The sequence below is a fragment of the Narcine bancroftii genome, chromosome 12, assembly GCF_036971445.1.
Source record: "Narcine bancroftii isolate sNarBan1 chromosome 12, sNarBan1.hap1, whole genome shotgun sequence".
In the NCBI taxonomy this organism is placed as follows: Eukaryota; Metazoa; Chordata; class Chondrichthyes; order Torpediniformes; family Narcinidae; genus Narcine; species Narcine bancroftii.
Genome location: NC_091480.1, coordinates 29,254,422 through 29,267,133, shown reverse-complemented (window position 1 = coordinate 29,267,133; position 12,712 = coordinate 29,254,422). Strand labels below are relative to the sequence as shown.

The 12,712-nt window shown below is 38.1% G+C and overlaps 1 protein-coding gene across 1 annotated transcript in view; it reads right to left on the bottom strand.

The window, feature by feature from the left end:
* The window catches only part of LOC138746590 (uncharacterized), a 133,601-nt gene that overhangs the window by 79,919 nt on the left and 40,970 nt on the right, over nt 1-12,712 (bottom strand). Inside the window, exons 20-25 of the mRNA XM_069904881.1 lie at nt 12,112-12,215; nt 10,938-11,056; nt 9,213-9,371; nt 7,962-8,164; nt 5,222-5,307; nt 1,808-1,935 (exon numbers count right to left, since the gene is read on the bottom strand). Of these exons, the coding sequence (XP_069760982.1) occupies nt 1,808-1,935; nt 5,222-5,307; nt 7,962-8,164; nt 9,213-9,371; nt 10,938-11,056; nt 12,112-12,215 (799 nt within the window). The remainder of the gene's footprint in view (nt 1-1,807; nt 1,936-5,221; nt 5,308-7,961; nt 8,165-9,212; nt 9,372-10,937; nt 11,057-12,111; nt 12,216-12,712) is intronic.

Sequence of the window (12,712 nt, the reverse complement as noted above, 5' to 3'; positions counted from 1 at the left end):
AAGCATCAGCCAGACATCCATGTGCTGAAGAAACTCAGCAAGTCACTGTAGGGTGCATTGTGGAGGGTCACCTGACCTCTCTGTCTGGAACCTAGTTGGAAGTCACATCACCTGCCAATTAAGGTTGGACTCTGCCCATTCATTAGTGCATACCAGACCAATGGCTCCTTTAATCACCAAGTGATGACCTGGGCTGGACTCCCCAGTTTACTGCACATTAAAAGCCTACTACAAGCAGCAGATGAAACCTTCTCTGTGCCAGATTGTGAACTGTGGATATTGCTGAAGGAGTCATGGGTCATCTGCGCACTACACTTAGAGCGCCATAATATTGTGTGGAAATACTTAGCATTGAGACACACCCTGTTGGTACAGGAGATCAGGAGTGTGTGTTGAAGTCCCTATCTTGTAAGAGTGTGCTAGTTTCCAAATATTACTGCATATGTGTAATAATAGAGTGAGAGAAGGTGGCCACTGGTATTGGAGATCACTGTGATGTGAATACCTATATGGTTTTAGTATCAAGTATTGTTTTATGTCTTACCTGTTATGATTTCCCCATCTGTACAATAAAGATAATTCTTTGTTTGCCAGCCAATATCTGGACTTGCTATTGGGGGGTGGCATAGTTTGCATAGCTGTTTGGGGTGGGGGGGGGGGCAATCTGGGTTCAAATCTGGCACTGGCTAAGGAGTTTGTACATTCTCCTTGTGTCTTCATGGGTTTCCTCCGGGCGCTCAGGTTTCCTCCCAGCTTTCAAAATGTACGGAGGTTGCAGGTTAATTGGGTATAATTGAATGGCACAGGCTCATGGGCCAGAAGGGCCTGTTACCATGCTGTATTCTAAATTTTCAAAGATTTAAAAATATCAAACTCCAAATGGCCTGCAAGTTATTAAGAATTCTTTCATACTGGCCCAACCCAAGACTTCTATCTGCTATTAGTACACGTCTCTCTCTCACTATTAATTATAAATCTTCTGCCATTTGACAGGACGTGGTGAATGAGCACTCCCAAAAACTATTCCCAGGTTTATGTTCAGTGCAATGCTCACTGCTGACATGAACAAGTTGTGCCAACCATAAATCACAATTGAAATCGTGCATAAATAGGCAGGGAATAAAACATGGTCAAATTTCTACCCATTATGTCTTTCAGATGGAGAATTTCTTCAGAGGACACAATATTGTAGGTGAGTATCTGTTTCTTTTACATAATTTAAAGTAATTAATTAAAACTTTTGAGCAAGTCAGTTTAATTTCTCAGATTTCAATTAAAGTATTGCCAGACCATAAGTGATTCATAGCTAGTTACACTATGAATACCAGAACTATTGTCTTTCAGCTTGGTAACCAGTGAGAAAACTGAGCAGATCAGTATACAGTTCAAGGAAGTTTCCAGCAGATAGAATACAATACATTGGGTTGGCTGACAATTATGTGAAAATGAGCAACCAAATGGAATTAGTTTGTGGTCGATATCCCTCCATTCCCTGACTGCTCATGTGCCTGTTGAAATGTTTTTTAAACATTGTGATTATATCTGTCCTATCACCTTCAGGACAGCACAGCTGGCGTAGTGTTTAGTGCAATGCCTTTACAGCTTCAGCGATTGGGATTGGGGTTCAAATCAGTCAGGAGTTTGTATGTGTGGGTTTTCCCCAGGGGCTCCAGTTTCCTCCCAATGTTCAAAAAATACTGGGGGGGGGGGGGTGTAGGCAGAAATGGCCTGTTGACATGCTGTATGTCTAAATTCTCTTTTTAAATTAAATTTTCATGCACAAATACTTAAAGAATTTTGTTTTTACCTGAGCAAGGCGATCTGAAGGAATATGCAGAAAGGTATCTCTCAAGGTCAGAAATTCAAAAAAGCTTTGGTAATGCTTTTGAAGATAAACAACAAAACTGTTGTTCTTGTAGCAGAGGAGGGGAAATACTGAGGTAAAAGAAAGGATTCATTTGATTACTCTCTGACAAATGTTAATTGCTATAAATAACTAAAGTATTCTAAACATTTTTAGCTCATTAGATTTGGTTATTTCTACCTACATATGGCAGGGAAAACAACCAGTTATAAATAAACCCCATCTTCAAATGATTAAAATGATTGGAGGATTATCACTTCCAGATTTTAGATTTTATTATTACACAATTAATATCCATAATTTATTACATTTTGATAAGTCAGAGAATTACCCCTCTTGGGTAGGAATGGAACTGAAGTTTTCAAAAAAAAGTTGGCAATTTTAGGATTTTTTTTGCCATTTTCCTTTTCTAAATTGACACATAATCCATTAATGAGAAATAGGTTGAGAATATGGGCTCAATTTAGAAAATTTAATGTGTTTAATGGCTAGTCCCATTATAGATCATATTTTTCAGCTGTCTCTGATAGACATGGGTTTCAAGGAATGGTATAGATTGGGTATCCAAAGTTATAAGGATTGTTTTATTTGAGATAACTTTGCCTTATTTGAACAATTGTCAGCCAAATTTAATCTCAAACAATTTTTAGATATTTAAAGGTTAGATATTTTGTTCAGTCCAAGCTTTCTGATTTTTCTCTAATCTCAAATACTAATATCCTTGTATCATTTTTTAACTTGTGTTTTTTCATGGTGGATTAATGTCATTTATTTATAATTTATTGGATTTGAGATCAACCTCAATGACTTGGATTAAGAATGATTGGAATGAGATTTGAACATAACATTTTCAGATGAAGATTGGTAATCTACTCAACTTGATTAATGATTGTTCATTTTGTGCAAGGCATTGCTTATACCAATTTAAGGTGGGACATAGAACTCGTATGTCCATACTTGTGCAGATATTGATCCACTATGCAAGTGTATGAATAAATAAATAGATAAATAAATAAATAGAAACATTGAAGCTTCACTGATCCATGTATTTTGGGAGGACCCAAATTAAGAGCAATTTTTGAAAAGCTATTTTTCAAACTTTATCATCAATTTTAAGATCAAAATAGAACCTCGTCCATTAATTCCTTTGTTTGGTTTTTCACGTGAGCCAGACACACTTCTGTCTGCATCTCAGGAGAAAGTTTTAGCCTTTACCACAGTGATAGCCAGACAAGCAATTATATTGAAATGGAAAGATGACTCTTCACCTAAGCATTCACAGTGGTTACATGATTTAATGTTCTATTTAAGCTTGGAGAAAATTAGATTCAACATTAATGGTAGAAAGTTTCAATTTATAATAAAGATGAGGAGCCCATTCATAGAATATGGTCATGATCGGAAGAATTGAGAATTTTGAATGTTCTGGAGAATTTTGAATGTCTGATCCATAATTTCCCTTTTTTACAAAGGTTACCCTGATTAGAGGGAAGGAGTTGATTAGATTGTTTTTAGGGGTTTTTCCTGTTTTTTTTCTTACCAATTTTTACTTGGATTAATTTGGAAAATATGGGTTTCATAATGGCTACCATAGATTAATTCAATAACTTGTTTTTTGTGTGGATTCAGGAAGTCTAATATCGTTCCTTTTTTGTACTTGTATGTATTTGATGACTTGTTGTGTTTTCCTTAAAATTTTGGATGCAAGTTTATGTTAAACTCAATAAAAATTTTGTAAACATTTCAAATTACTCAAGTGGAACACAACATTGCAGGACTTTCTCAGGGCAATGTTATCAACGATGCTCTGGGGTTGGGATGAAGGACCTCTCCCATTTTCCTTTGTGCAATTTATGACTCAAATCACTGGAATATTTAATCTTTGGTGCCCATTGGTCAACTTTTAGATTTATTGCTAGAGTACATACATGGCACATGCAACCTTAAGATTCTTTTTCTGCAGGAGAGGCAGAATTACCACATATTGGTAGTGCAAAAAACTACAGTGTAAAACATGAACAAAGAACTGTAAACCAATTACAGAATTTTTTTTTAAAATCAGTGCACAAGTAAGAGTCCTTAAATGAGTCACTGAGTTTGCTGTTGAGGGGGTCTCATGCTGGAGGGGCAGCAGATATTCCTGAATCTGGTGGTGCAATTCTTGTGGCACCCATGCCTCTCTTTCCTGATAACAGCATTTGCTGGGTGGTGTGGATCCTTGATGATTGCTGCTACTCTCCAAAGGCAGTATTCCCTGTAGACGTTCTCAATAGTGTGGAGGGTTTTGCCTGTAATGTCCTGGGCCATGTCCATTACCTTTTGGAGGGCTTTATGCTTAGTGGTATTGGTGTCCCCATACCAGACCATGATGCAGCCAGTTAGCACATTTTCCATCACATCTGTAGAAATTTGCTAGAGTTTCTGATGTCACACCAAAGCTCTGCAAACTCCTGAGGAAGTAGAGGCACTAATGTGCTTTCTTCATGATGCCATTAGTGTTAGGTCCAAGAAATACCCTCCAAGACAGTGACTCCCAAGATCTTAAATTTGCTCACCCTCTCCACCTCTGGATGATCACTGGATTGTATACTTCTGGCCCTCCCTTCCTGATGTCAACAATCAGCTCCTTAGTTTTGGTGACATTGAATGTAACACAGGTCAATGTTATTGCCTCAGAGCTCCTCCCTACGTGTATCGTGTTGGTGGGAGAGGACGACACAGGGAATGTGATAGAGATGTCGATCATCTCCATCACAGATATCCCTAAGTATTGGGTTGTTGTTTGAATTGTCTGTTTCCCAGACTAGATATTTTCTACATTTCCTATTTACAGTCAATGCCATAACATTTTAGATTTAGACATGGTTTGAACTGAGATTCCTCTCAAAGAAATCACACTGCTTTAAGAATAGTTACAATTGAACATCGAATTCAATCATACTGGTGGAATCAATCATAAGTACTTGGGGACAAAAAAAAAGTTTAATATTTGAATGGTAATTTTCACTGTAGAAAAGGGTCTTAGTGAAAATGTGTTTGTTACCAATGATCTAGCCCTACCAAAACCTGTACAGTTTGCCTGTGGCTTGAAAACAGAAGGCAAATTGGAGGATATACATTTTCTTCCAAATCTCTAGAAAGATACCAGTGCTCAAGGGTATCTGAGATGATCTAGTCGAATGTTGGGTATCAACAGAGTGGAGCTGAATTTGTCTGCCCATTCTTTGAGACCACTTTGCTGTTCCAGTATGTCTAACCACCCAAGCAACATTTAAAAAGCCTTACACTATCAAACAGTATGCCTGTATTCAATATATCCACAAAAATGATTGAATTATTTGAAGTTTTGCACATTACCTTTATCAAAAGTCAATATAGCTTCATAAATAGCTTCTTGAACCTTGACATCCAACAACTTTTTTATGGAATTCAGAATTGTGACACTGGGAAAATAAAGAAATGTGTTAGATACAATGAAGTTAAAAATGCATTTCTAATTAAACCAGAAGCATCAATCATTGGGCCATATCTCATACATAATCTACCCTGTTTCAATTATCTGTGGGTTTTTTTTAGCCTTTGCTATTTAGACATCCTGGTTTTTTCCTAGGTTTCTTTAGGGGTCCATGACCCCACTGAAATTTGCATCTGTACATTTACTTTTTTTCAGTAGGGTAAGGGTGGAGAGGATAAACACAAACTTTGTATATTGTTTGAATTTTGCAAGTCTATGAAAATCAAAATAAAATATTTTTTTAAATTATCTGTCAGTTCTGCATTCAAGGCAAAACTGCTTGGGGACATACCCTAGTTTTCCCCCAAGCCTCTGACAGCTGTATCCAGTGCATGCCATACTCCTTTGGGATTATGCTGCCCTCCAGCAGCTTCCCTACCCCCTGCCCCTCAACAGCCTAGCCAAGCCTATGATATTGACCCTGAACTTTGGTTTTTACCACTCACCCATTTTCTGTTGCGTTTGAGCATTTGGTTTTTTGGCAGCAGCCCCAGACAAGCACTGCACAGTAAAAGGATCAAACATCCCTGCTCTGCAGTGAAAATGCTTTTTAAAAATCACAGTAATAGGAAAAAATGGTGGAACATACTTAAAAGGATCAGAATAATCCTGGTGGTAAACCAGTTCCAAACTTACCTAATTCAGTTGACCTTTAGGTGCCACAGAAATCTGGTGTGGTGACAGGATGTTTTTGAATTTATCTAAGTAAGGATTGGCTACAAACTGCACAAACACCTGTTCTTGCACAGGATATGAAATTGCTGTTGGAAAGCTTAATGCAGAGAAGGTTTAAACTCCTCTCACTAAATACTCTCATACTCTAAGGGTCACATGAATCTAAAATGGTTGCAGTCTACACTCAATGTTCAGTAAAGTAGCACGCTGGAGTTCTTTTTCAAAAGTGGAGACACCTATATGCATTTTCCACTCAATAATTTTTATTGGACAGGAAATAACATTCATTCTTACTAGAACTGCTCTTCATGGTCACATTGAATTTTGCCTACAACTCCAGTTAAAATCCTTATCCTCGTCTCTCTCCTCCGTGCCATCAATCATCGACATCTGCATTTTTAACCTCTTCCCCCTCCAAATTCTCCCCATTCCCCACTTCCAATCACAAACCTGGTAAATGTCTGGATTTTTTTCCCCTCCCTTTATTAGACCCCATCTGAGTGCTGAGCCACATGTGCTCCAATCTATACTACCTACCGGTGATCTGATCAATACCCGTTCTAAGCCGCCTCCTCTCAAATGGTTTATCTATTCACAGCAAACCCCTTCTCCATCTTGCACTCACTCTTCCTTCTACCCTGCAGATACCCATCTGTCAATTCACCATGTAAAATTTGAATATATAACGGATCTACACCTATAAATGAGATTGGCTTCAACCAGGTAACTGTTCCTGGAACTTAGAACATTACAGCACAGTACAGTCCCTTCAGCCCACAATGACACACTGACCAGTAGAAACCTACTCAACAATCTAACCCTTCCCTACCTCATACCCATAACTCTTTATTTTTCTAGCATCCATGTGCCTGTCTAAGAGCCACTATTGTACCAACCTCCACCACCATCTCTGAAAATGCATTCCAGGCACCCATTATTCTGTGTATATAAAAAAAAATCTCCCCTGATGTCTTCCCTAAATGTCCTCCCCTCACTATGTAGATATTTGTCCTTTGGTATTTGCTGCTGTTATCCTTTTGTTGGAGGTCCACCCTCTCCATGCCACTCATAATCTTGCAGACATCTATCAAATTACCTCTCGTCCTTCTTCGCTCAAAAGAGAAAAACCCTAGCTCTGTTAACCTTGCCATAAGACACGTTCTCCAATCCAGGCAACATCCTGGTAAATCTCCAAAGCTGCCACATCATTCCTGTAATGAGGCAACCAGAAACTAACCCAATATTCCAAGTGAGGTCTAACCAAAGTTCGATAGAGCTGCAACATTACCTCATGGTTCTTGAACTCAATCCCCCTGACTAATGAAGGCCAGCATATCATAAGCCTTCTTAACTACCCTATCAACCTGCGCAGCATCTTTGAGAGATCTATGGATTTGGACCCCAAGGTCCCTCTGTTCTTCCAGTATTAAAATTCTTGTTAAAAACATTGCTAATTGTTTTTAAAATCATATTAATTTCTACCTTACATTGATACAAAAACATTTCATTTGAGAGGGTTTTATTTTTATTTATTGTTAATGCCGCCCATTTCAAAATCAACTACATCTGACTGGAAATGCTTTATCTTGCGAAGCAACTGGGCAGCACAGATGATGTAGCGGTTAGCGCAATGCCTTCACAGTGCCAGCCGGTCCAGACCAGGGTTTGAATCCCATGCTGTCTGAAAGGAATTTGTAGATTCTCCCCATTTCTGCGTGGGTTTTTCCAGGGGGCTCTGGTTTCCTCCCACTGCTCGAAATGTACTGGGGGCTGTATATTGGGCAACACGGACTCGTGGGTCAAAGTGGCCTGTTACAGTGCTGTATGTCTAAATTTTAAAATCTAAATTGTAACTGCCAAAATGCTAAACATCTTATTTTCTATGTCTATAACTGCATGGAGACTTACATGATTTGAAAGCCATTGCAGGTCTGGGAGACGAATACCATCGGTACAGTTTTGGCAGTGAGACTGGGTAGAAGTGCTTGTAACCTTGAGTCAAGCCAGAACTGGAGCTCGGTGTCATTGGCTTTTGAAAGAATTGATTGAGAAAGATTCAGGACTTTTTCCAATAAAGTTGCACCAACATCAGAAGTGAAAGCCACATGGCTCTGAAAAAGAGGGCATTAGAACAACCTTAATTCCAAGGTAGACAAAATGTAGATAAGTTGGTCTTTTGGTCTTAATGTAACCATCCAGGTCAGTTCAGAAATGGAAGAATGGTTGTCTGTATGCATTGGACACAATGCTTATTATAAATGGTAACTTAACTAGCTAACAGGATACTCATTTAGCAAGACAAATTTTCACTGTTGTCATTTTGGTGCATTCATTAATTCAGATGATGGTCTTTAATGTTCATCCGGCAGATATTGCTCAATGTTGGCAGAATTTTCCACCTACAGTATCGTGAAAGGATTCATTATTATTTCCCTGTGTGATTCACTTGTGTAAGACTTTCAATTATTTAGCTTATTTTATTCTGTTTCTGTAAGAAACTTGGGATCAGCCTGCACAGATTAAATTCTCATGCAGATCCTGGAACACATGCTCCATCCTTACGGAATCCAATAGAGCAGCACAGATGTCCTCAGATTTTCATATTGATGTCCATGGATCCTACACTTGGACAGAGTGGTGCCAACAGAACCATAAACAGCTGGTCACTGGCATTGCAATTTCCCTTTGATTTGTGGCTGATTTAAATGAAATGCATCTAATTTGTTTTTCATGCTTTAAACATGTTAGAAATTTGTTTAATTAACAGTATTATTTTTCAGTAATGCTTTGACAGGTAGGGCTGGAGTCTCAGTGAATGGGAGCCATTCTGATAAGAAACTGGCAGATATAGTTGGAGAGATCCTGCATTACACTGGTCCGCTCTCCAGCAGAAGATTCTGTCTGGAAGCATACAAAAAGAAAATATTTGATTTAGGCAGTCAACTGGCAAGCTCAGACAGTTTATCAACAGTTTGATTACAGTTAGCGTCCATCGACAGTACCTTCGTGTTTAAAAGCATCAGTCCATTCCTTCTTTAGCACTGAAATTAACATTGAAATGGCTGCATATTGTGCTGAACCAGTTTAGAAATGAATCAATTCACTTGGAAAATTCCTAAGCAGCTTTTATCAACAGATCTTATTTACAGCCGGTTCTACCTGATTAACAGCAATGCTGAATGCATCGATGAACTCAGTAACAGTGTCTCTCGTGATGAGACTGAGAATTTTCTGCACATCTCGGATGGTTTGCAGTGTTCCGTTGTTACCAGCCAACTGCCCCAATTGAGCCACTGTCAGAAATTCCCTGGCACTGAGCTGCAAAATATTTAAAAAAAAACAATGAATCCTCTGCTCCCAATCTGCAGCTTACTCTATTGGCAAACATGATGTATTACTGTAAGTTTAAACGTAAGTTCATGTACTATTATGATGTCAGTCATTTCATCTGGGCAACAAAGCAACTAACAGTATTTAATAAAGTAGCTTCATGAGTGGGTAACTTTTACTTTGATCTGTTTTATCTGTTTTATATTTATAAATATAATCAGGCTTGTCTTCAACTTCTGGGGTTTATCCTCTGCACACAAGTCTTCAAGCTATACTCAAGGCACACAGGAAGTGAAGAAGACACACAGGAAGTAAACCCCACCCAGCCTCACTTTGAAAGCAGCTCACATGGCAACAATGAAGTTAGATTGAATAAAGTAAAACCAAAAAAGCCAAGTCAAGAAATGTTGTCATTGTAACAATTGTAGCCTGCAGAACTTCGGAAAGGACAAAGCAAAAGAAAAATACAGATGCTGGAAATCTGAAATTAGAGAATGCCAAAAATATTCAGGACATTTGGTAATGGTGGAGAGAGAAAAACTAAGTTAAGGTTTCTATCACTGGAGGGTTCTGTCAATAACCTTTCATCTGAACCTGATCTGTCTTTAGCCTGAAATAAGACTGGCCTGAAATGTTCGATCATTCTCACTCCATAGATGCAGATGGCCTAATGCGTATTTCCTACATTTTCGGCTTTAAATTATAATCTAACTGGGATCAGCCAAGACCACGTTTCTTATTGTTAAGTGTTATTTTCAAAATCATTCAAGTACCCTTTTCTTTCCATTCTTCACCAATATAGATACAATGAAAATAAGTTGAACCACAATGGTCCATTGTGAAGGATTGATGTAAACCTCTAGCACTGACTGAAACAAGCAGCAAATTGACCATTTCTTAAGTTTCTTTCAAATGAGTCAATTTCAACCATAATTTTTTTTCATCAAATTTCCTCCACTTCAGCCTGAAGCAGAAAAGAACATGCAAAATGTGTCTAGCAACTTACTTATTATCACATGGTTTTATGTTGATACAAACATAACACAATGCTGATAACCTAATTGACACATTAGAAACATCAGGCCAATTCAAAATTATACTATTTGGAGCAAATTATAGAGTATTTCTAAAAAGAAATCCTGCTTAATAGTTGACATCTTCAGTTTGATAATGAAATAATGTGAATGAATCCAAGGCTCTGTTTTCCTTCCCAAGTCAGAGCGACAGTAAACATTGAGCAGAACCACACAAGAATAGTGCAAATAATGTATTTTTATATGACGAAGAGTACACTTCATATCTAAGTGGATCCAAGACCTGCAGTTTACACTTTCATTATGCTGAGTTCATGAATTTTCTGAAGAATTTTGTACTATTCGTGACCATTTATTATATCCTAAACTTAGCCAGTTGAAGATGGTCAAAATCCATTCAAGAACAATAACCAACTGCCTCTTTTGTTCATTCTTTGAAAGTTTACTGAACAATATTTCACAGGCTTAAGAAAACAAATGTTGTTTAACATTACTTCCTTTGATAATCTAAGTAACTTACACCAATGAAGTTCTTGTTCAGTACAAGGAAATTTTTGTACACGAGGAACGACCGAAATTTGCCAAAGTTAATCAGAAGCCATGGTATGCTTCCTTTGGTATTAGCAGTGCACGCGGATGCTGAGAAAATAAACACACATTAAATTAATGCTCAGTAAATAAAGCAAGGTGGCAGATTCCCTGACTGTGTCCATTTAAGAGATAAACCATCAGAAATGGTCTTGGATTGCAGACCAGCCTCCCTTCTCCACTACCCTCTGAGAATTCCTGATGAACATATCAACTGTCCGTGTAGCTACATAACTTGCATGATATTTTGCTCCATCAGTACTTGCTAAACTGTAAATTGACCAGCTCCAATTGAAATAAATGCCCATTGAATCCTTTACAAGTTGGTTATCGTAATGACAACAAAATCAATTTGCTGCTCCTGCTCTTCAAGGTGATTATTGGTTGAACATTCAATCCTGGTTTGAATCTCAAGCCACGCGTCATGTGGGTAAAGTTAGTTTCATTACTTCACGTTCAAAATTCTAACAGAAAAATTGTTAAGAGATTCATCGATGCTTGAATCTCATGGAGCGTCTGTCAATGCACATTTTCTCAAGGCTTCTTCAACAACAACTCTACTAAGGCGATATAATGAGAAAATGGATATTACATGCATGCAAGCACAACGGCAGAGCACTGAAGGTGCTGGGCAGATTGCATTTGGCGTGCAATCCTGGCCATCCAGCTATAGTTAAGATATTAAGCTGGAAAGGTTCACAAGGATGCTAGCAGGACTGGTAAACTTCAATTATAAGGAGAGGTTAGATATGCTGTGACTATTAGCTCTGGAGCATGGAAGGGGAACTTTGTAGAGGTTTATAAAATCATGAGGGCATAGGTAATAGTCATTTTCAAAGGGTAGAGGAATTTAAAACTAGAGAGCATTGACTTAAAGTGAGACATGCGGAATATTTTCTTCACTCAAAGGGTGACGGGCACAAGAAGGAATGGTAGCTGTGGGCACAATCTTAACACGCAAAAGACATTTAGTGACATTCAGAGATAGGAAAGGTTTAGAGGGATACAGACTGAACACAGACAACTTCAACTAGGTTCATTGACAAGTTGGGCAAAATAGCCTGGTTCTGTGCTCTATGACCCCATGAAGGTTGGATGCACGTTACCTGTTAAATTAAGCTGGTGCGTCAAATATTTAACAATAAAATTGAAGATGTCTTCCTGTTGTGTCTTTGATAAATTGGAATAGACGTTGTCCAGTCCTTTCACTCTACAAGTTTAAAAATATGCAAAATATTTTATGACATCATTGATAATAGTGATTTTAAAAAGTTCAAGACATTTGCTTTTTTTTAATGTAAATTTGGTAAATTCTTTGCATTGTAAACATTCCCCCCCCCCCCAGTTAAATTTTAATTGTAACCATACCAAGTGCAGTGATAATGTTTGTTTTCCCAAGAGTCCAGCTAGACATCCCATACCTCGCTCAGGAAGGAAGACACAGTATAGAAGTTCAAGGTTACAGAGATCAGAGAGAGGTTATTGGGTGGAGACCAGTGATTTGGGAAAATATATCCTTTGTGCAGTTACTGCCTGAAAGGAGTAAGGGACGACACTTTGGGTTCACAAAAAGCACAATCGTTTATGCATTAATAAGACAGAAGTTGAGGATGCAAAATGAATCTTTATTCCACAATTGATTTCAACTTCCTATCAGAAAACCAACCACTCATTTTGTATTGAAGTCACAATGCCTTCATTGGAGAG